Raw genomic sequence first — 21094 nt, 5'->3', positions numbered from 1 at the left:
TGGCTTCTAGTCTTAAGTGCTCTGGTATCTCAAGTTACAGATCTGTATGGGAAATGCAGAAGTTCTGAACATGCTTATATTTACACTTTACTGTAGTAATGTCTGTATATCTGGGTCTCTAGTCAGGTCTTTTTTGTTTGATTTGGGGTTTTTTTGTTGTTGTTGGTTTTTGTTTTCTTTAAGAGCAAGTTGTACCTAAGAAAGTTGACAGAATCAGCTTTAAAATAACTCTGTGAATTGATGCACAGAAGTCTAAAATTGTAGTCTGTTTTGCCCTTCTGTATATCCATTAATGGTCTTTGAATGTTTTTATCCTAGCAGACTGTTTCTATCTCCTCTACTGTGCAGACTGATCTTCCATTTTCCTCTGTAAGCTGTCATCTGCACTCTCACATTTACTTCTCCAAGTGTTGTAATTACATTCATTCATTACATTACTGCATTCTCTTTCATTAGTTTATTAGGTATGTCAGAAAATACCATAAAATCTTTCCATTGAATAGTAATGTGGATAAGTTTGCTTTTTTTTTTTCCTTGAACATCTTTATATGACTTGTTAGTAAGGACACAATTTGGTCAGATTGCACAAGCAGTAGGACCATAAAAGCATCTGAGTAGTCCTCTGTTGTGGTGGTACAGTTTTCAATCAACTTGTTTTTTTCTCTTTTGGCAGCAAAGATCCCGAAAGAAGATGTGCATACTCATTGTTATACTTGTTGTTGGATTATTGCTTCTTGGACTCGTCATATGGTTATCTTCTAACAAATAAGTCTCTGGAGAAAGCTTTGTAATTGGTATTTAAATTAGGAAAGGAAATTCCTAGTCATGGTTTGCTCATTGTGAAGCTGAGTAAAATATTAATTCTGTACTTCATCTCACTTTTTTTTTATAAGACTTTTTGTTTTGACCTGAGAAACAATGTTCTCAGTATTACCATCAGTATAACTGCCTGCCCTCTTGGATGTGGGTGCTGTCTTACAAGAAAAAAGCAGTCAAGATCATAAACTGTTTTGTTAACTTAAACATAAAAACCTCTGAAGGTTTAGGGAGCTAATCAAAGTCATGATAATTTGTTTTGACAGAGTGGGTAATTATCTTTTGGGATATTGCTAAATGTTGCTGCCAAACAAACTGCTGAATTGTTGCTTGAGGCAACAAATTCACATCTCAGAATTTATTTTTAAGTTAGAAATGTATTCCTTGTCTGTTTCCCTTCCATCCAACTCACCTGCCCATTTGATATGGGTGGTTCAAAAATAAAACTTAGGTTGCTGAAGTTGGTGTGATCTCTCTTTTATACTTGAAGCCTGTGAATTAAGCCTTCTAAGTTTTCTTGAAATATTTTAGATGCTCTTGTTTCTCTGTATCTGGCACTGGATATGTTTATGTCTGGAACCTCCTGCAAAGGTAGGTAGGGTGGATAGTGTAATTATGTCAATTTTTTGTTTCAGTTCTTGCAATAAGAAATATTGTGTTTTATGTGCACACATCTGGTATCTTTGCATCTGAAGTGTGGATCAATGAGTTTGGCTAAATGAAAATAAGGTCTAGTCTGTGAATTCTTAGAGTTACTGGGAAAAATAGAAATTCCCAACTTCCTAGCTGCACTTGAATGTCACTGTTCTGAAACTGCTGTGATTTAGTTTCCATGAACAGGTCCAACCTCGTATATAAGGTCTTTCATACAGCTGAAGAGAAAAAGATTATGATTACAATTTCAATTCCAAGTTCAACACTGGAATTTGAAATTAAGTTAAAATCGGTTGAACTGATTGAAACTCTTTAAGGCGTTTGATGCTTACGGCCTTTAAAATGACCTTCTTCCTTTTGTGCCATTTTGTACTAATATATTAAAAATATAACACTTTTTTGTCAATTAATCTATTTGCCTTTTTAATTGATCTTGGTGAACTAATTTGAAAGTCTATAGATGAAAAAGTAATTTCATCTGTATTTTATAACGTTCTTATACACCAGACTGATAGATAATGCACTGTTTACATGATGACCTATGAAATATTATTTGGGAACAATCTAACTGTAAGCATAAATGGACATTAGAATTGTAACTGTGCAACCAAAATAAAGGTCTTTTAAAGAGTACATTTTTCTAATAGTTGGTTTGGGGTTTTTTTTAATCCATCTTTATGAGCACAGCTGTTGTCTTTGCCTTTATGTAAATGATTGAAACTTCTCTGAACAATTCCAGAGGATTTCAGCTCTGCTGGTGGGGCGGCCCAGGGGAACCTCTGTTCCTGTGCTGCACTTCACAGGGTCAATGAAAACGCTCCTGGATCTTGCATTCCCACCTGTGTGAGCCCAGCTATGGGAGGAGAGGCTGCTTTCTCTGGGTGGCTGCTGACAATGGGTGCTAAGGGTAGATGTTTACTAGCTCACCTTCAGCATAGCATGTAACTGTTGAGGAATTGGCATCCACGGTTTGGGAAAGAGGCTTGTGCTTCTGCGTTTGGATTTCAAAAGCAATGGAGTAAAAATAAGTCCTGTGAAACTTCATGATTATGTTTTATGTAACATCTCTGAGACTGAAAAGGGAATTCTAATTGCAGTATGGACTCTCTTGTGTGTTGAGATCCCAGCTCCTGTGTTCCTGTGGCTGACTTTGTGCTGAGCACGAGGATGGGAGTCCGTTTTTAAGTAGCCATCAAGTACACTTTGGGCCACTACCAGCTAAGTTAAGGCTGGCACTAGTGATGCTAATGCCTTGGGGTTTTTGTTTTCAGACTACACTAGTCTAAAATAGAACAGCAGTCAGCATTGTGGCTGAGTAGCTTTCTCACCAGTGAACTGTCTAAAACTGACTTTGGAAATTTCCTGACTTTAATATTTAACAAACTCTTTATACTATTGCAAACAGTCACAGAGACATGGCCTGATTCTGCTTGCCCAGGAGATCCTTTTTGCTGCTGCAATACCTCTGTCAGTGACTGACTGATTCCACTGACATGCTGAGTAAGGAAAAGCAATGCTTGGCAGCAGCTGACTCCTTCCTGACAGATCAGAAATTTTGTCTATGCTTGATACTTGTCACGTTGCATATGCATTGTTATTTGTCTGCTTGTTTTCTACTAGGAGGATTCTCTACTAAAACACTGCTTGAAGAATATTACTCATCTTGGGAAGAATGGTGTATTTACTCATGGCCTGTTTACCTTATAAAGGGATGAATACAGTCTTTACTGAGTTTGTCCCATAGTGGCTGCAAAGCAGAATAGCCAGTATATAAAACTTCATCCATTAGGAGCCAGTGAGAATCAGGCTTGGGCAACAACACCAAATGACTTGGAAATTCTGCGAGTTTTGCCACATTGCTTTTCCCAAACCCCTACTGCAACCTGCTGCCTCTGTTCTTGTTCTGTGTCTGATGTCTGCATGTCTTTATTTCCCACATGGAATTGGCTCTTTAATTTCAGTATGCGCCTGTTAAGCTGCTCTCTGGTGGTACTGGCTGGGGCACTGTCAGGGAGAAGAGCACTGCTGAGAGCTCGCATGTGTGCTTTGCTGCTTTCATTCATGATTTACTAAAAAAAGCAGCTTCTGGTGTGGGGGGGTGCCTTTCCCATGTGCTCTCAGATGAAAGTATTTTTCCTTTCTTAAATCCCAGTAGAGGTGGGACACTGGACCCCTTTACCTATGGAAGAGATGAAGGGCCAGCTGTCAGGAATCACAGGGATGTCCCTGCTTGGGCAGCCAGGTGGGGCCGGCTGGCTCCAGCAGGCTGGGTGGTTTCTGCTGCTGCCCTGTCTCTGGGGCAGGGGGTGGTGGGGAAGTCAGCACTGGAGTGTTTACATACAAGCTCCTGTACCTTTTGGAGAGACCAGCCTGCAAGGCCCTAATTGCTCATTAAGAATCTTGGTTCTGTTAATTTTCAAACTTGATTAGGCAGAAACAAAGTGCTGGGAGTGGTTGTATTTGGTGCGTTGAAGGGTATAAAAATTCTTTTTTAAGCTATTCTTAGTGGAACTTCTCTCTATCATTTCCCTCCCGTGCATGCATACACTCTTTAATGTATAAAATGCAACTTACAAGTGTTTAAAGGAAACTTTGATATCTACTAAGAAACCAGTAAAACATCTGGATGTAACATATATGAGTCAATGTTTTTTAGAACAAAGATTTTGGCTGTTCCAAATTATCCATCAATATCTGTCAGATTAGCAAGGCCAAAAAATGCGATAAAAGCACCCTTCATTTTACTGAAGGAACCTGCTAAGAATAGTTCCTTTGTAGTTATCTTAACCACACACCAGGGGTGCTTTTCTGTTCTTTCTTACTTTTTCAAAGAGCTGAAAATCAGAGGGGCAGATAGCTTTTTAAAGCTTTTTTTTCTTTCTCCCCCTGCACTTCCCGCCTTGGAAATTGTTCTTGATAATCAGCAGGGTATGCAATATCCCCAAGCTAACTTCATACCTAACAGTCTTCTTATGTCACCCACTGTGTGTGTATAGTCAGCAAATATGTTTGATGTCAGAGGTATGGACTAGATTTTTGGCATCAAAAGTAGTTTGAAACCATGAAAAAATGTTAACGTTGGGGAGGAAGGGGTCTAAAGGTGGAGGGAGGGAGAGAATGACATAATCTGTTAGTGAAGTTGGAAAGAACCAATACCCTTGTAGTTGATCACTGTATTGGGTTGTTTCAAGGACTGTGTTGTTGAGTATCACATTTGGAAGAGATTACTTGCTTTGCTTTTGTTTAGTTCTGTATGAACCTATTTGATTCTTTTGGGAACATCAGTGAGAGAGGAATGCACAGAGATCTCCTTCCTGCTGGATATCAACAGTTGATGACTTTCTGTTTCTTATGATACCCACGGTAAAAAGCGGTGCTTAAGTGGGTACCATGCAGCTTTCCTTTTCAGATTGCAATTAAGTCCAGATCTCTCACCCAAAGCTGTTGTGGAGTGAGGAGTAATTATCCTCTGATGAGGTGCCCACCTGCAGAGCCATTCTAGATGCTATTGCAACATAAGAATTGCAAGAATAAATATCTGAAAACCATCAGCTTCCAGACATCTTTGTCCTTATACGTGTTTCTGATGATGTCCCTGACACTGCAGAGGTTTCTGTAGCTTAAGAATGCAAGTTACAAGGCATTTATTTAGTTCTTTATATTTCCTGATATATGATATCCTTCAATGATAAGGGGAGTCATATTTGCATAATAGTAAAGAAATACACAAGCCCAGAAATAACCAGAAAAAGCAAAAAAGTGTTGATCTTTGAAAAGCAGGCTGGAAAGCAACAGATGATGTAACTTGCTAGTTATACAACTCATTCTCCACTTTTCCCCCATATTGCTATATCAAATGTCTAGGCTTGAACACAGCTGCAGTGATTTGGTTTGCTCTTCTATTCCAAATATCACAGTCTATTTCACATACCAGTCAGGATAGGGAAATGCATCACACTTGTTGATATGGTGTGGGTACAGAGGAAGGCCACAAAAATGATCAGAGGGCCGGAGCACCTCTCTTACGCACAAAGTCTGAAAGAATTGGGGTCATTCAGCCTAGAGAAGAGAATGCTCCAGGGAGAGTCATTGCAGCCTTCCAGTGCTTAAAGGGGTCCTCCAAGAGAACTGGAGGAGGATTTTTTACAAGGGGTATAGTGATAGGTCAAGGCAGTGATGCCTTAAGGTCCATCTGTTTTTTTGATTTTTTTTTAATTTTTATAAGCTTTATAAGTAGTTATATAGTAGAAGATTTAGAAGATTTAGAAGATTTAGAAGCAGCAGCACTTATTTCCTTACTCTTAGTGTAGAAGCTACACACATTCTCCAACCCTTTTACCTGAATTCCCCATATCAATATCCCCTGAATTCCAGTAGAAATGTTTGGTCTCTCTTTAAGATAGGCCTCTTCTGTTTGAGGACATCTAATCCTGGCCTGAACCGCAAGAGTACAGTCAAAAACTGGGTGAACTGGTCCCCTTTGTGCTCTGAAGAAGATCAAAATTGATGAAGAGAGGGTCTCTGAGACCTCAACCCCAATTCCCAAGGGGTGTGACTGAGGGTGGTCCAGGGCAAAAGCCAGGGGGTGGAAAAATCTCTGATTGGACAGGCAGTATTATAAATTGTAACATCTGTAACAGAGCAGGGGCTCACATCTTGTAACCTATGCCTAGGTACAAATTAAACCCTTTCCTTATCTCACCTTCAAAACTAAATTGTCTCAGAGTTTTTTTCTCCCTGAATTTTCTTTAGGCAGCAGCAGAACGGCTTTGAACTGAAAGAGGGTAGGTTTAGACTAGAAATTGTTTACAATAAGGGTGGTGGAACACTGGCATAGGTTTCCCAGAGAGGTGGTGAACGCCCTAGCCCTGGAAACATTCAAGACCAGGCTGGATGGGGCTCTGAATAACCTGATCTAGTTGAAGATGTCTCTGCACATTGCAGAGATTGGACTAGGTGACTTTTGAAGGTCCCTTCCAACCCAAACTATTCTATGATTCTATATTTGCAAGAATATTCTAAAGAAGAAATATTCACTATAAGTGTCTACTCTTTTGTAGACATATCTCTTTCCATGAACACAACACTTCTCTGCTACTGCTGATAAAATATATTTTTCCTATTTAAGACAAAAATAACCTAGATTAAAACGCTTGTTAGCACAAGAAAATTAATCAGTTTGAAGCCTTTTTTTTTTTTACTTTCACATTTTGAAATATGTTTTGCAAAAATTGTGGGAGAAAAGTAAAAATAAAAAGAAATTGAAAAAGAAGTTAGAAATTGGTAGCAGCATTGTTCACCCCCTCCCTTTCCACCAAGTACTTCAGGATTCATCCTGGACTGAGTTATAATTGTGTTTTTCCTTTGTTTAATGTTTATGCAGAAACATTTGGTCTTTGGCAGTAAAGACTGAAGTCTAAAAAGGTAATAAGAGGTGGGAAGGAGTAGGCAAACTGCACAGTGCAGGCAGTACGAATTATAATCTACCTTTCCACCTTTACTCAGAAAAGCTGCTGGAGCTTACTGTAGCTGCCAAGTCTGCAGCTTAGGAGGAAGGACTCAGCTGTGTTCAAGACCCACACTGAATTCCTCAGCAAGAGATTCAGCTACTTCCAAGCCCTGTTCTCTGGATGGACCTTTATCTGAAGGAGGTAAGTAGGGACAAAGACAGGATCTTTTCTCCTCAAAAGGAGAACAGCAACCAGCAACCTGTGGGGAGAGTGGAGAAATATATTCCCTGCCATCAGCACTGTTTGCTCACTTCCCACCCACCCTTGCTCCCTTCTCATAGACCCAGATATTCTCGCTGCAGAGAAAACTGAAGCCCCAAAATGGGGTCCCCAGAGCCCAGCACAAGAGAAGAATTTGACCTTCGTATCTTGTGCTCTTCAAGACCTTCTCTGGTACAGTGTTACTGAAATAGATGCCTTGCTGTCTGATATGCCATTCCCCAACAGCTTTTCTTCGACCAGATAAAGAATAAATATAGTCTTGGAGACTAGCCACTGTGTTGTCAGGAGAATTAGACTGAAGAAGTTTGGAGGATTAGAAATGCATATTAAAAAGTAGATTTAAACTGTCTTTGTAAAATGACAAAAAATTGTTGAGGCTTATTCTGTCAGCCAGTTTTGCTCTCTTCAACCAGTCTTTCTTTAAAATAATAATAAAAAAACTTTCAACAGAGAATGAAAGTAGACCATTTGCCCCAATTTCTATTGTTTTTGTTAGTTTACAAACTGGTTTGTAGGTTCCCAAGCAGGAAACTGCAAGCCTTGAAGCTCTAAGGGAAGAGGAGCTGTCTCTGCAGCAGTGAGGCACTATCCTTCTACTGTAGCCCCACAGTGGCATCCCTGGAAAAAGGCAATCCGGTACCTGAGTGGCCAGGCAAAAGCACAGGGCACTGCTAATTTTCAAGTCTTAAGGCAAAAGCAGTTTTTTATTTAAGGATGAAATACTCTTAAGTACCATCTGATACCAGAGGAATAGAAGCATGTCTCTCTGATGCCTGAGTTTCTAGAGTTGGGAAAAGGGCTTTTCTGCAACCTGGTCAGCCATCGTGAGCTGAAGCAGGATGTGGTAGTTATTTAAACTCATCTGTTACAAATAGGAGTAGAATCAGGTGTTTGAACACCTGAAGAATTTCAAATTACAGTGAGAAAATACAGCTGGCTTACTGGAAAGAGACATTTGGCTATCTCTCAATAGTTGCTTTGCAGATGAGTGTTGGACTGGTTCTTTTTAAAGTCTATGGTGCCTTGAGATGAGTGAAGAATCTTTGTTATGCATTTTGTGGAAGTTTCTTTCATGGTTTTGGTATCTGGATGTTTCGATGAAGGGTAGAAATCACCTTCTAAGCTGTTTTAAGGAGTATGGATTTTGGTAAAAATATTTGCAATATAAAATGTATTTTGAAATACACAAATTTGCTTTAAGTGCTGTATAAACTGAGGGGAGTAGATTGTATGCTATTTGGGATTTATTCAGGTAAAATATCAGTATGGTTCTATAAGATGTGTAAGATATTTGCTTGGTTGCTCATTCTGCTAAACTAAACGAGCAGCTATCAGGAAAGATGGGCTGTTTCAATAGGATTTCCATAACCTTCATTTGGGGCAGATGGGACTGAGACCCTGTCAGCTGTTGCTGAGTCATTCTGCTTAACTCTGTAGTGTCCCCATCCCTTTGAAACTGCCTCTGTGAAGCACCGCTGCGAGTTTGTCCCAGCAGAAACTTAACAGGAGAAGCAACCACTGTTGTTTGCAAGGGAGGTTATATCTGATTCACTAACAGAATGTGAGAGGTGCACAAACCAGCAGGTGAAGGCAACTGGTGCTCCAATCCACCTCTCAGGCTTCACCATCCTGGGAGTGGTGAAACTGAATTCCCTCTCCAGAACTTGGACTTGCCTCCTTCAGTATCTTCCCTACACTCCCTATGTCAAGTCACCCAAATGGGAGGCAGTTTTTTTTAAAAGCATCTCTGCACAATTTATCCTGGTCTTGGCTTTCCTACTGGCAGCTTTTCCCTTTGTTCCAGCCTTTGCCTGGCAACCCATATGGGCAGAATCAGCTGTGCTTTAAGGCTCTGCCTGCCCCATTGTGATGACTTTCTTTCTGCAAATAAGGCCACTTAGGTTGGCTACATGATTGCTGTGCAAGTCAGTAGTTCTAGGCTGGGAACAAACATTTTATTCAATCAGTGTCAAAGGCATTCAGTGATGAAGCAATCTGACACCATCAATTTGGAAACTTCAGTGAACTTCTCAACCAATTAGTGGTTTTATCTCAGTGTAGCTCTTCTCAGTGAAGCAGAAATTTCAGATTATTTATTCTGACAGATACTGGAGAGAGTATTTTTTTTATTTAATGCCTACAGTTCTAATTCCATGATGGAACTGCACTTGAAAACAGACACGTGCCCAAACACTTGAAAACAGACACGTGCCCACGTGCATTTCCTTGGAAGTCAACCCTTCTCTCATCTCCTCTGCCTGTCCCCAGTTTACATCTGAACCTTGCCAGGACTGTGGAAGTTTGACCTCAAATTTAACTTTGCGCCCAGACTTAAGATATCCATAAACTCTCTACCTAAACTGCTACTCCTCTACATTTTCAGTAGAAATTATTTCTCAAAAAAAAAAAAAAAAAAAGAAGAAATATGAGATTTATGATTCATCCATTTGCAAACACAGCTCTACAAAAAAAGAGCTAAAGGGATATATTGTAAACCGTGCACATAGACTAGAAGAGTTTTGAAAACCCAGAAATATTACATAAAGGCCACAAGACTAAATGAAAGCAAGAAAAATATTTGAGGGGAAAGGATGAGGTAGGGGAGACATAAAAGGATCTTTCTATAGCTTGTGCTATAGAGAAGGGCAGAAACAAATACGACAACTGTAGGTCTGAGAAACTGGACATGACTGCAGAGGGTTGTACTGAATAACACTATGCAACATTGTTCTGGGCATTAAATGGTGTCTGACTATTACCCTGAACAGATGACTCAAACTTTGGAAACTGGTCTTCCATGAATAGCCTTCTGAAGCTCGCCTTCTTTACAGCCCGAAAACCCATTTTTGCTGTTGTTGTTTCACAGGGAGGGAAAAAACAGAAGCTGTCCTGCATGTGTTTCATTTGATGCCTGAGAATTCAATAGTCTGGTGGAGTCATTTTGGCTATGACTCTAGGGAAGTGGCCAGTTCCCTGAACTTTTATTGACTTACCTGTTATTTTCTTGTTTTCTGGGAGGGCTGCAGTTGGAGTAAAAATGTAAGGAGGGCTGGAGCAAGGATTAAGAAGACGAAAGCACTGGCATCATAGTAATATGAAGAAGTTGAGATATGGAGGCATAATTCAGGTTGGCTATGCATGAGTTGTTGTAAGACAAAATACATGCTAGTCTTAAAAACTTAGCAAGTCAAATATTTTATTAAATGATATTCAAAATTTCAGTAAAACATATTTGCCTGAATAACGTCCTTAAGGTTGCAAAGAGTCAGAGGGTGTTGTATTTTAATTACTTTTGTTTCTTAATTACTTTTATGCCTCTTCATCTCTACTGTTCTGTCAGGAAGGTGTTGGTGAAATATGACCTGTTCCCAATGCGAGTTTGTTCATTTGTGATTTTCAGCATGATTCCTCTGCACCAAAGTCATGTCTGCAACAGTCCTGTGCTATTTTGTTGAGATGTTTCTAGCAAGAACTCTGCCCCAACCTGTGTTGTCTGCTTGTATGCAGCAGCCCTGATCCCCAAAGGAATGCAAGGACATGACTCTTCAAGACTGATATTTTTTGAAAAGTGTGTACAAAATACTGTGGCAGGTATGGAAGATGTAAGTAAAATCTTATGCTAATCTGACTTGCTGCTCTTTGATGCCAAGGACACCTTGAATATTTTCGTCTGGCAACAAAACCTTTTTTGGTTGGGTTTTGGTTGGGTTTTTTGGGAGTTTTTTTGAGGTAGAAATTTGGGGTGGCCTTTGGTTTGTTTCTAAAGGCAGAAAGTAGCAGGTTTCTTAGCTTGGCCCTCTGTCTTTCCTTGTTAGACTTTGCCATGTAGATAGAGGATCTTTTGATATGGTCCATAACAAAATCAGACAAAAATAATTTAAAGAAGGCAAAAAGTACAACATTATCAAATGCTTTATCAGGAAACCATTTGACTGATGAAAAATTCCTGAGCCTTAAAAAACCCACGGGGTTTGTAAATCAAAATGAGAAAGGAGAATGCAAATTTTGCATTGTTTAACCCAGCCTCTAACACAAGCTCTTTTTAAGAATTTCTTGTTATTTTGGTTTTTTTCTACTAGTGCAGGGTTGTAAAATTTTCCATGGATGTGCATTACAGCATACTTCCCACTGTGCTGAGTAGTGCTTAATGACTATTAGTCATTATGGGGCTAATATTACTGATTTACTTTCAATGGGTGTCAAGGTGCCTTGGGTGTTTGTGAAAGATGCTGTGGGCAAGGGGATGAGGAAGATTTAGCAGGATAACACAAGACTGGGACTAGTCTGAGCTGGTGCATGGACATCATCTTGGATGAGAACAAGTGGGTGACAGCGGCACCTCAGAACCATGCTGCTTCTGGGGTAGTGATGGGGAAATAATTTATTAAAAAAACCCATCAAACCAAAAAGGCAAATCAACAAACCCTGTCTGCTTGACACTAGGGCAACAGCCTAGCAATAGAGTCTGAAGCCTGAAATGCTATGGTATTCCTACTTAGGCTGTCTTTTCTCTCAAAGAGGATAAGAACAACCTGGACAACCTCCACACCCGTCACCCTACTAGTGACATTTTTTCCACCAGCTGCAAGAGTACGGTTTAGTGACACACCATGCAAGATCTGCCCAAGACTTGAAGATGCTCTCTTGGAAAACCCTCAATGATGGTTTTTAAAATCATTAGTCCAGATGCAGGTTTGCTAGAAGAACAAGCAGGTGACTGTGGATGTTCCTTGCACTGGCGGTGATATGCTTCACAGAGAAATCTCTGACAAGAGGCTGTGAGCAATAAACTAGCAATTTGCAGGGAAGGTCAGGTTTGGACTGCAACCTCACATCCTACCAGGGATAATGAGGGTATGGTGTTAAAATAACACAGAAGCTCCTGAAAAATGCTGAGGAGTCGGGTACTGGTCTATACTTAGCACTGTGAAATTATAGTACAGCACCAACAAACCGAAGTTCATTACTTGTAGACCTTCTATTTAATAGAAAACTGAGTATTTGACTGTTGCAATGTCAGGCTTGTAAGAATAGAGAGAGATGAATGAAGCTAAACGAACAAAAAAAAATTATGATTTTAAGTCTGGGAAATGCCACTACTTACGGAAAATAACCCATTGTGCATCTGGGTTGGAAAGAAGTGGTCAACAACAATGTTGGTATCACATGAGTCTTCTGAGGTTGTGACCACAGATGGATGTGTACTGCTGACTTCTCCAGCTTCCAGAGGGCTTGGGAGAGAGTGCTGAATTCACTGCTTCCTTGAGGAGCTCTTCTTCAAAAATACAATCATTATGGGCACAGATAGATGAGCTCCAGAACAAACATTGATCTCATTAGGGTTATATTTTTCTCTTACTGATTGAAGGAAAAGGAGAAAAAGAAAAAAATAAACCTAACAACAACAAACTCCTTTTCCTGCTCTGAGCTAGAGTAGTGTATGAAAACATTACTTGTCTTCAAAATGCTGTATCACAAAGAAATCAGGGACTGTGGAAAAAATTTCTGTTTACAAGGTGCTTCGCAGGCTCCATCATCACACAGCATCACCCAAATTAGCTGCTTGAAATCTTGGCACCAGCACAGAACTTTTAAGGCACCCCCTCCAGTCTTTTGCAGAAATGCAGCTTGGGAGGCCTCTGACCTCCCCTGGGAGGGATATTTGAGAAAAATTTTTTGTGCACATGTATTCCCATATCCAGATTGCACAAAAGTCACTGCTCTGATACTTTCACTGTTAATAGTTTGTGTGTGGAATTGCTGCATAAGTCTGTCTTACACACACCGGAGCTGCCGGTTTTGCAAAACCTGTAAATTTACAGCTTGAAGACTGTCAGGAATGGAGGTTGGAGCTGTTTTCCCATCTTTATGCTTTTTTCTCGTAGAAATCTTCTCTTTGGGAGTGCGGAAAGAACAGCCCTGGCTTTCGTGTTTCTGTAGATGAGGAATCTACAGAATCTCTTGCAATCTCTTCCCTGCTTCCCTCCACCCCAATCACAAGATGATAACACAACCTGAGCTGAAGTAAATTTAGGAATCACGTAGTCAGTCTTCATTCTTGTATTTAAAAGTAAAGGTTTTCCTAAATTAAAATAAACATTTAAATTATTTTTCACTTGTCAAGTTTTCATGTTAAAGAGCTGCAGCTCCTGGAGGTCCAAAGCAAGTTTGGCTACTGACAGAGGTAGTTTCTTTTTCCCACAGCCCAGTGATCTTTTGTCAAAATGGGATTATCTATGTATTTCGTAAATATCATGACTTATGGCTAATACAAAAGGAATTAAAGCTTCAGTTAAACCAAAAGCCAGCAAATAGGCAGATGCTTCTGCATGATCTTTGCTCTCCCCTCACACCCACACAGTTAGCACACCTGGAGTCATCTGATGGCTTATAAAGCAAACAAGGACCCAAATTCATATCACCAGCAGAAAGTGTTAAATGCAGCTCCACCCAGAAGTCCCCAGAAATAGTCTGTGATTATTGAGCTCAGCTGGTACAGTCACATGTCAAAAGGTTGCTTATATAAGTCTGGGTTTGAGGCTACAGTCTCATGGGTATATTAACCAACCTGTCATCACCAAAAATTGAAATAACATGTATTCTTCCTTTGGATTGGTATTGTGTGCTCCAAGCAGTAATTTGTTTAGTTATGTTTGGAATACTCCAGCTTTGATGAAGTGAACCCTAATTTGAAAACTTTTGTGCCTAGGAAATTAGACAGCTGAAAATCTGTACAGTAGTGCTCATATTAGAACATCAGACAACTGCTTTTCTCCTGATGTTTAGAAGAAAAATCTGCAATCTGCTATTGTCTGGACTTTCTCAAGAAGTCTAGAAATCTGTTCATCATACCCACTGTCTCTTCTGCAACACTTGCATCCTGTCTTTGAAAAAAATGTCAGTAATTCATAAAATAACATGTGTTGATACCACTGAGTCCTCACAGCTCCAGGCTGAGCTGGCATGTACCTGTGTATTAGGACCATGGATCCTGCCTGGAAGCCTGCAGGGCCTGAGTACCCACCTCATCTTTTGGGAAGCTGGTCAAGCATTTATGGTTACCTTGTAACTTTTCCATACAGTTGTCCTTCTTGGTTTGAATTTGAACAGTTTTTACTTTCAGTGATGCAGCTGGGACATATCTTTATTTGCAGATCATATTTTTTACTGTAATTTTATCCATAGGTATTTACAAGCCATAATCAACTCATCTCACCTTTGACTCAGAGCTAAGGAAAGGAAGGAGATTTTGAGGGCTTCAGTGAGTCTTTAGGTAATTTTTCCTCTATATTTTCAGTTTCTTTTGGAAATCTTACAGTACACTTACCATTGAATCAGCAGTTAAGAATTTAATTTCTCAACCTGTGTACACTTTATATGCACACACTTTATTTGTAAACTCCACATTTCAACAAAATTTTCATGGCTTAAATACAAGCCATCTTTTGTGTATAAGTGTTTGGGGGGGGAGGGTATTACATATACAGAGCAAAATGTATTGCATCAGTTCTAAGTAAAAAAAACCTCAGCTCAGCAGAGTGCTTCAAAGTTTTAGAGATGAGTATTTTTTTCCACTAAAGAATGTTTTCCTTCTCAAAGGCAAGGTTACTTCTCTTGTTTGCATTGGGAATTTACCACTGCCTTCAGTGAAAACAGGATTGGGTTCAGTAGTTTGCTGTGTTGAAAAATTCTGGAAACATTTTCATTAGATGGAGTAACTTCAAGCTAATCTTTTTAATTTGTGGGGAAGAAAGATACTACTCTTGTTGTCCAAAGGATGCAGTACATTTGGCACCCTCTTTCTGCTACATTTTTGTTTCTTGTGTATATTTATATCTTTGACTGGCTATGCAGGCTGTTTGCACAGAGGGTAGGTAGGTGCACTCTCTCCTTCTGCAGAGCAATACATGCCCCCAAAGGCACCAAGTTCCACCTCCTGCTCTCCTTCTGTTTTGTGTTTGTTCTGCTAATATAAACATTATAAATAAGAGGGGAAAACTAAACCCAGAGGTAAATTATGCTTTCTGAATCCATCTGTCCAATTATGAAAAAAGGAGAGATTGTTCATTTAGGTTTAGAAAACTGGATGCCTAATGAACTTTGTGAAAGCTGCACAGGAGGGATAGTCTTCAGCTTCTTACAGAAGTCATACAGGTTAAAATCCCATATCCACCAGCTGATTTCTGAACTGGATCAAGACAGACAACAAGGCAGTGAAGGATAGGGACCAGGAAGTGCCTTCCTCCCCTCCAAGAGTAGCTGTTTTGTCTTCCACACAGTTAAAGAAATATATAAGGTGCAGAACAGCAGTTATGGGCCTGAACTGCCTCTTCCAAGATCAGCCACCTAGCAGGACGAACGGTCATGAATGAAAGTTGGTTCTATCCAAAGGAAGAGCGAGAGAGGAGAAGAGAAAAAAATTGAGAGTGATGGACATTGCAATGGGGAGGCTAGACAGACATCTCCTAGGTCTGATACAGGCAAAAGGTGATTCCAGCCCATGAGTCAGTGTTTGGCTTAGGTGGTCTCAGAAAGTTAATTGTCACCTGGGAAGTGCATTACTTAAATAAAGACTTTCACTTTGATTTTAGTCAGCCTGTCTTAAGGAAAAAATTTTAAATCAACATGTCTATTTTCAGTATGACAATTATTTGTCAACTTGCATTATTTACTACTTTTTAGTAAAAGAGATGTCAATAGTAAATCATTATTAATCCAGTAGCATATATTCTATCTCTCAGAAATTGAGTATTATGTGGAGATAGCAAATGACAATATTTAATTAACTAATAAAATCTATAGTAATCTCTCTACAATTTTGTTATAACCAGTAAAAAAATATGTAAAATTGGCTATCCAGATTTCTAGTCATGTTTGAAATTGCCAAGACACAGCAGAGAGAAGCATTTTGACTCCATTTTTTCAATGGCGTTATTGTGGTGAAAGTCCACCTGGCACCAGGGTTCTTCCAGGGTTAGCTGGCTTCCTGCACTCTGCCTCTGCTCCAAATAAATGGATTCATCTGGCTATATGTGAGGAAGAATATAGGAGGTACTTTTTAGATGAAGAAATACTGGAAGAGGAATTATTTTACAGTGTTTAATCCAGACGGGTGCTTTTTGTAATCACTAAAATCTTTGAGATTACATTATTAATGAAACTATGAGAAATCAATTTAGAGATGTACCATAGACCTCCTAAAACCAGAAACCTCAGAATCCTCATTTGTTTTGAAAAAGTCATTTTATACAACTCTAAATTTGGTTTTTTATCTATGGTTTTGTGCATTTGAGGTTAGACAGTTCTCCCCAAATTACATGCTGCTTTCATACTCATTATATATAATAATTATCTCATTTGTTCAGGCCTACACTTTACAACCATAACCTCTGTACATAAACTAAATATGGCAGGTTTTAGTACTGTGGGGTATGCCCAGGTTTAGAAATGGTAAGAAGTTCTAAGAAATAAGAGATGCACTTTCCTTCCTGGTGCTACCCTATTGAACCTGCTCCCAGGAGTTGATAGGAGCTGGGAGCAAACAGAAAAGATCACAGAATCATAGAATGGTTTGGGCAGGAAAGGACCTTAAAGATCATCTAGTTCCAACCCCACTGTCGTGGGCAGGGACTCTTTCCACTAGACCAGGTTGTTTAGGGCCCCATCCATCCAGGTCTTGAACACTTCCAGGGATGGGGCATCCATCCCTTCTCTGAGCAACCTGTTCCAGTGCTTTAGAACCCTCACAGTAAATAATTTCTTCCTATTATCTAAATATTATATGTCTCTATATACATATCTAATATTTAATGCTAAAAAGCATTTGAACTGTGTATGTCTTATGTGACAGATGAAGAGACAGGTAGAATTGTGATTATGTGTGTGCTAACTTAGCAAACATATATGTGAAGCATAAGTAATCATTTTAAAATAGTACTCATTCTTAAAGGTACATATGTTAAAAGCTATTTCTATTCAGGGAACATCAACACCAGAACAAATACACTCAGGGAAAAGTAAAAAAGCTGAGATTAGGTTAAATTCAAATGAAAGGGAATGAATTCTTCCCCACGTCTGAGGACATATGACTGTATAAAAATGCCATTGCTGAGGTATCCCCTTGTGAGACTTGCTGTGAATCAGCTCTCAGCATTACACTGCATGACTGACTACAGCTAAGTGCCTCCTTCTGCAGAGGTACTCGTAAAAGAGGGGAAAAGACAACAACCACAACCAAGAGAAATGAGGAACTCTTTGCTGCAAAGCCTGTTGGCTTTTCCAACTGGTCTAATAAAACTCTTGCCCTCCAATTTTCTCTCCCAAGAGAAGTTTTAAGAAGTTTTTATGAACTTGAGTCAAGGTATTTGGGAATTTGGCAATATCTGCTGAAACCAGCCTGCCGATGAGGAAAAGAAAGCTAAATCATTCTACTGCTGCCCCAAGCACAGGGCTGGGAAAATATTTTTTTTTTCTAACATTGATATTATTTTTCTGTCCTCAAGCAACTAATTTAAAATATCAACCAGCATGAGTCCGGAATCATCATAAGAATAGCTGAAAGCATACTAGTCTTTATTTATACTAGTTTGAGATTAACAGAACATTTAAAATGTAGGTTGTAGATAGCACAGCAGAGCTCCAAAACTATCCTCACTGGAGCCAATCAGTCTTCTTCAAGAAAAGAATGTTTCACCTCTGTATTCACTGTTCCCAAACTTTGCTTCCAGCTTCACTGATTAATGTATATTACTTCATAAGAAGAATTTGCATCTCCTCAGTATGCCTATCTGAAAGGAAAAACAACCATATCTTATTCTGTACTACCTCCAGCAATAGAAAAGAAAAATTCAAAAGGACAAAAAATGCATAGAAAGAAAGAGAATTAAAGACTTCTGAAAGCCTTCATACAGTTACTGTGTTTACAGTGATCAATTAAATTGTAGGCATTTTCCACTTTACAATGTAAAAATAATTTTCAAGTATTTGGGAAAGAGGGGTGGCAGAGAAGAATAAAAGGGGAATAAAACTTTAAAGACCAATACACAACTTCTGATACATTTACATGGCTATATTTCTACTCTCCAAAGTGGAGCTTCAATAAACATTGATAAAATAAGCATGGTGCTTTGTTCTCTCACCTTAATTGAGTAGGTTCAGACAAAACTGTTGTTCCCAATTTGAGGTTTTTTTCTCTAAGATAAATATCAGCCTGACCTTGGTTCCTGGCAAGGTTGTGGAGCAGATCATCCTAAGTGCAATCACACAGCACCTACAAGATGGACAAGGGATCAGACCCAGCCAGCATGGGTTTAGGAAGAGCAGGTTCTGTCTGACCAACCTAATCTCCTTTTATGATCAGGTGACCCTCCTGGTAGATGAGGGGAAGGCTGTGGATGTAGTCTATCTGGACTTCAGCAAGGCCTTTGACACCATCTCCCATAGCATACTCCTGAGAAAGCTGGCAGCCCATGGCTTGGACAGGAGCACTCTCTGCTGGGTTAGGAACTGGCTGGAGGGCCGGGCCCAGAGAGTGGTGGTGAGCGGTGCTGCATCCAGTTGGCGGCCGGTCACCAGTGGTGTCCCCCAGGGATCAGTGTTGGGCCCAGTTCTGTTTAATATCTTTATCGATGATTTAGATGAGGGGATTGAGTCTACCATCAGCAAATTTGCAGATGACACCAAGTTGGGGGGGAGTGTTGATCTGCTGGAAGGCAGGAGGGCTCTTCAGAGGGAGCTGGACAAGCTGGAGAGATGGGCTGATTCCAGAGGGATGAAGTTCAACAAGGCCAAGTACCGGGTCCTGCACTTTGGCCATATCAACCCCCTGCAGCACTACAGGCTGGGCACAGAGTGGCTGGAGAACAGCCAGGCAGAAAGGGACCTGGGAGTCTGGATTGACAGGAAGCTGAACATGAGCCAGCAGTGTGCCCAGGTGGCCAAGAAGGCCAATGGCATCATGGCCCGTATCAGGAACAGTGTGGCCAATGGGACCAGGGAAGTGATTCTTCCCCTGTACTCAGCGCTGGTGAGGCCACGCCTGGAGTACTGTGTCCAGTTCTGGGCCCCTCAGTTCAGGAAGGATACTGAGGTGCTGGAGCGGGTCCAGAGGAGAGCAACGTGGCTGGTGAAGGGACTCAAGCACAAGTCCTATCAAGAGAGGCTGAGGAAGCTGGGCTTGTTTAGCTTGGAGAAGAGGAGGCTCAGAGGAGACCTCATCACTCTACAACTACCTGAAAGGAGATTGTAGCCAGGTGGACATCGGTCTCTTCTCCCTGGCAACCAGCAGTAGGACAAGAGGGCACAGTCTTAAGCTCTGCTGAGGGAAGTTTAGGTTGGGTATTAGGAAGAACTTTTTTACGGAGAGAGTAATCAGACATTGAAATTGGCTGCCCAGGGAAGTGGTGGTTTCTCTGTCCTTGGAGGTTTTTAAGATGAGACTGGATGTGGCACTTAGTGCCATGGTCTAGTAACCACAGCGGTGTTGGGTCAAGGGTTGGACTTGGTGATCTCAGAGGTCTTTTCCAATCTGATTGATTCTATGATTCTGTGATTCTATGAAAATCTCACAATTTTCTGTTTTGTCAGTCATCTGAGGTTGTACATTTGAAGTTCTTGCTATAATTAGAAGACAGGTCAAAATAATCTATTATCTTTAAAGATTGCTTTCATTTCACCAGTATCTAATTATTGTTTTCTCTCATTTCTTATGATGCTTTAAGTAAAAGTAAGTTTTGGTGCTTATCCTTTTTTAAGCACTTGCTTTTCTGGAAGATGTTTTGTCATTTGATATATTCCTCACATGACAGGAGGTGGTGATATTCTGGAAGCTCAAGTGATTTTGTGAAATATTGTCACGCAAAATGCAAAAAAAAGAAGCATTACTAATTCCCCTTATGTACTAGTTTAATTGGGTTTTATAGAATTAATATTTAATTTTTGTTGAGTACCAGACTCTTACTTTTTCATTTAAGTGTGAAGAAAACACAATTCAAACAGTGTAATTTGCTTTTGAAATTGATTTTGTATTGCTTGGAGCTTTCAAGGCCCATTATGACTTCTTGTCGACTCTAACTTTCCCGTTTTGGATGTTATGCTACTTTTTGTTTCCATCCAGATTTGCAGAGGGCTGGGAACATTCCTACAAACCCATCTTTCTGTTCGTTGCTCTCCCACGGCAATGGCAGTGGTGGTGTGCCGAGAAAAGGGGGGGCAGCGTCTGCTGCGGGTGTGTCGGAAATAGCATGACCGGGCCGGCCGAGTGTTGGTGGCACCGGGGACGGTTGTGGGGGTGTCAAGGGACACGAGTGGGCTTTTGAGCTGTGCTTTTGTAGCCGTCTCAGTGCGAATCACTCGGGGGGTCCTCGTTTTCCACTCATGAAGCGAAAAGAACTCTCCCGACGGGAGATCTCCTGCATCGCTCCATCCGTCTGCCACACTGTGCGCTCGCACTGAGTAAAGAAGCGGCCGAGAGAGGGGAAGTGCCCGTTTGCCTCCGGGCTTTCTCCCTCAGAATTCTTCCACTGGAGTTAGAGCTGCCGGGGGACAGGCGGGGGTCTCCCATCCGCCGCCTTCACTCCGCTTCTCCTGTCAGGAGAAGGATTTTCGCTCGCTAGTGCCGACTCCGAGCATCTCCCCGGGAAGCCCCCGCGGCGAGCGCACGGCAGGTGCTCCGAGCGCGGCGGGGTCCGTCCCGTCCCCGACGGGGACGCGGGGGAGCCGGGGGCGACCGCAGCGCCGGGCCAGGGCGGGGAGCGAACAAAGCAGCTGCCGAGGGCGCGCTGCCCCGACGGGGCCGGCGCGGTGCCGCCCGCAGCGGGGGCGGAGTGACCGGGGCACCCGGCCCCTTCTCTGAGCTCACACACACACACACACACCGCACACACAGACACCGC

General features: G+C 40.9%; 2 protein-coding genes across 5 annotated transcripts in view; both read left to right on the top strand.

The window, feature by feature from the left end:
* STX7 (syntaxin 7) overlaps positions 1 to 2103 on the top strand; it is a 31357-nt gene extending 29254 nt beyond the window's left edge. For all 3 annotated transcript variants that reach the window (XM_027634019.1, XM_027634020.1, XM_027634021.1), the window contains one exon: positions 674 to 2103. In XM_027634019.1, the coding sequence (XP_027489820.1) occupies positions 674 to 769 (96 nt within the window). In that variant the 3' untranslated portion in view covers positions 770 to 2103. The remainder of the gene's footprint in view (positions 1 to 673) is intronic.
* A 3666-nt stretch (positions 2104 to 5769) lies between these two features.
* MOXD1 (monooxygenase DBH like 1) overlaps positions 5770 to 21094 on the top strand; it is a 64471-nt gene continuing 49146 nt past the window's right edge. Inside the window, exon 1 of one of the 2 annotated variants that reach the window (XM_027634185.1) lies at positions 5770 to 7121. In XM_027634185.1, the coding sequence (XP_027489986.1) occupies positions 7101 to 7121 (21 nt within the window). In that variant the 5' untranslated portion in view covers positions 5770 to 7100. Of the gene's footprint in view, positions 7122 to 20634; positions 20867 to 21094 lie in introns of those variants that run through there. The other variant, XM_027634186.1, reaches the window with a different exon arrangement.

Source organism: Corapipo altera, unplaced genomic scaffold, assembly GCF_003945725.1.
Source record: "Corapipo altera isolate COAL_440 unplaced genomic scaffold, ASM394572v1 2b, whole genome shotgun sequence".
Taxonomy (NCBI): domain Eukaryota; kingdom Metazoa; phylum Chordata; class Aves; order Passeriformes; family Pipridae; genus Corapipo; species Corapipo altera.
This window is presented reverse-complemented; position numbering and strand designations above follow the sequence as displayed.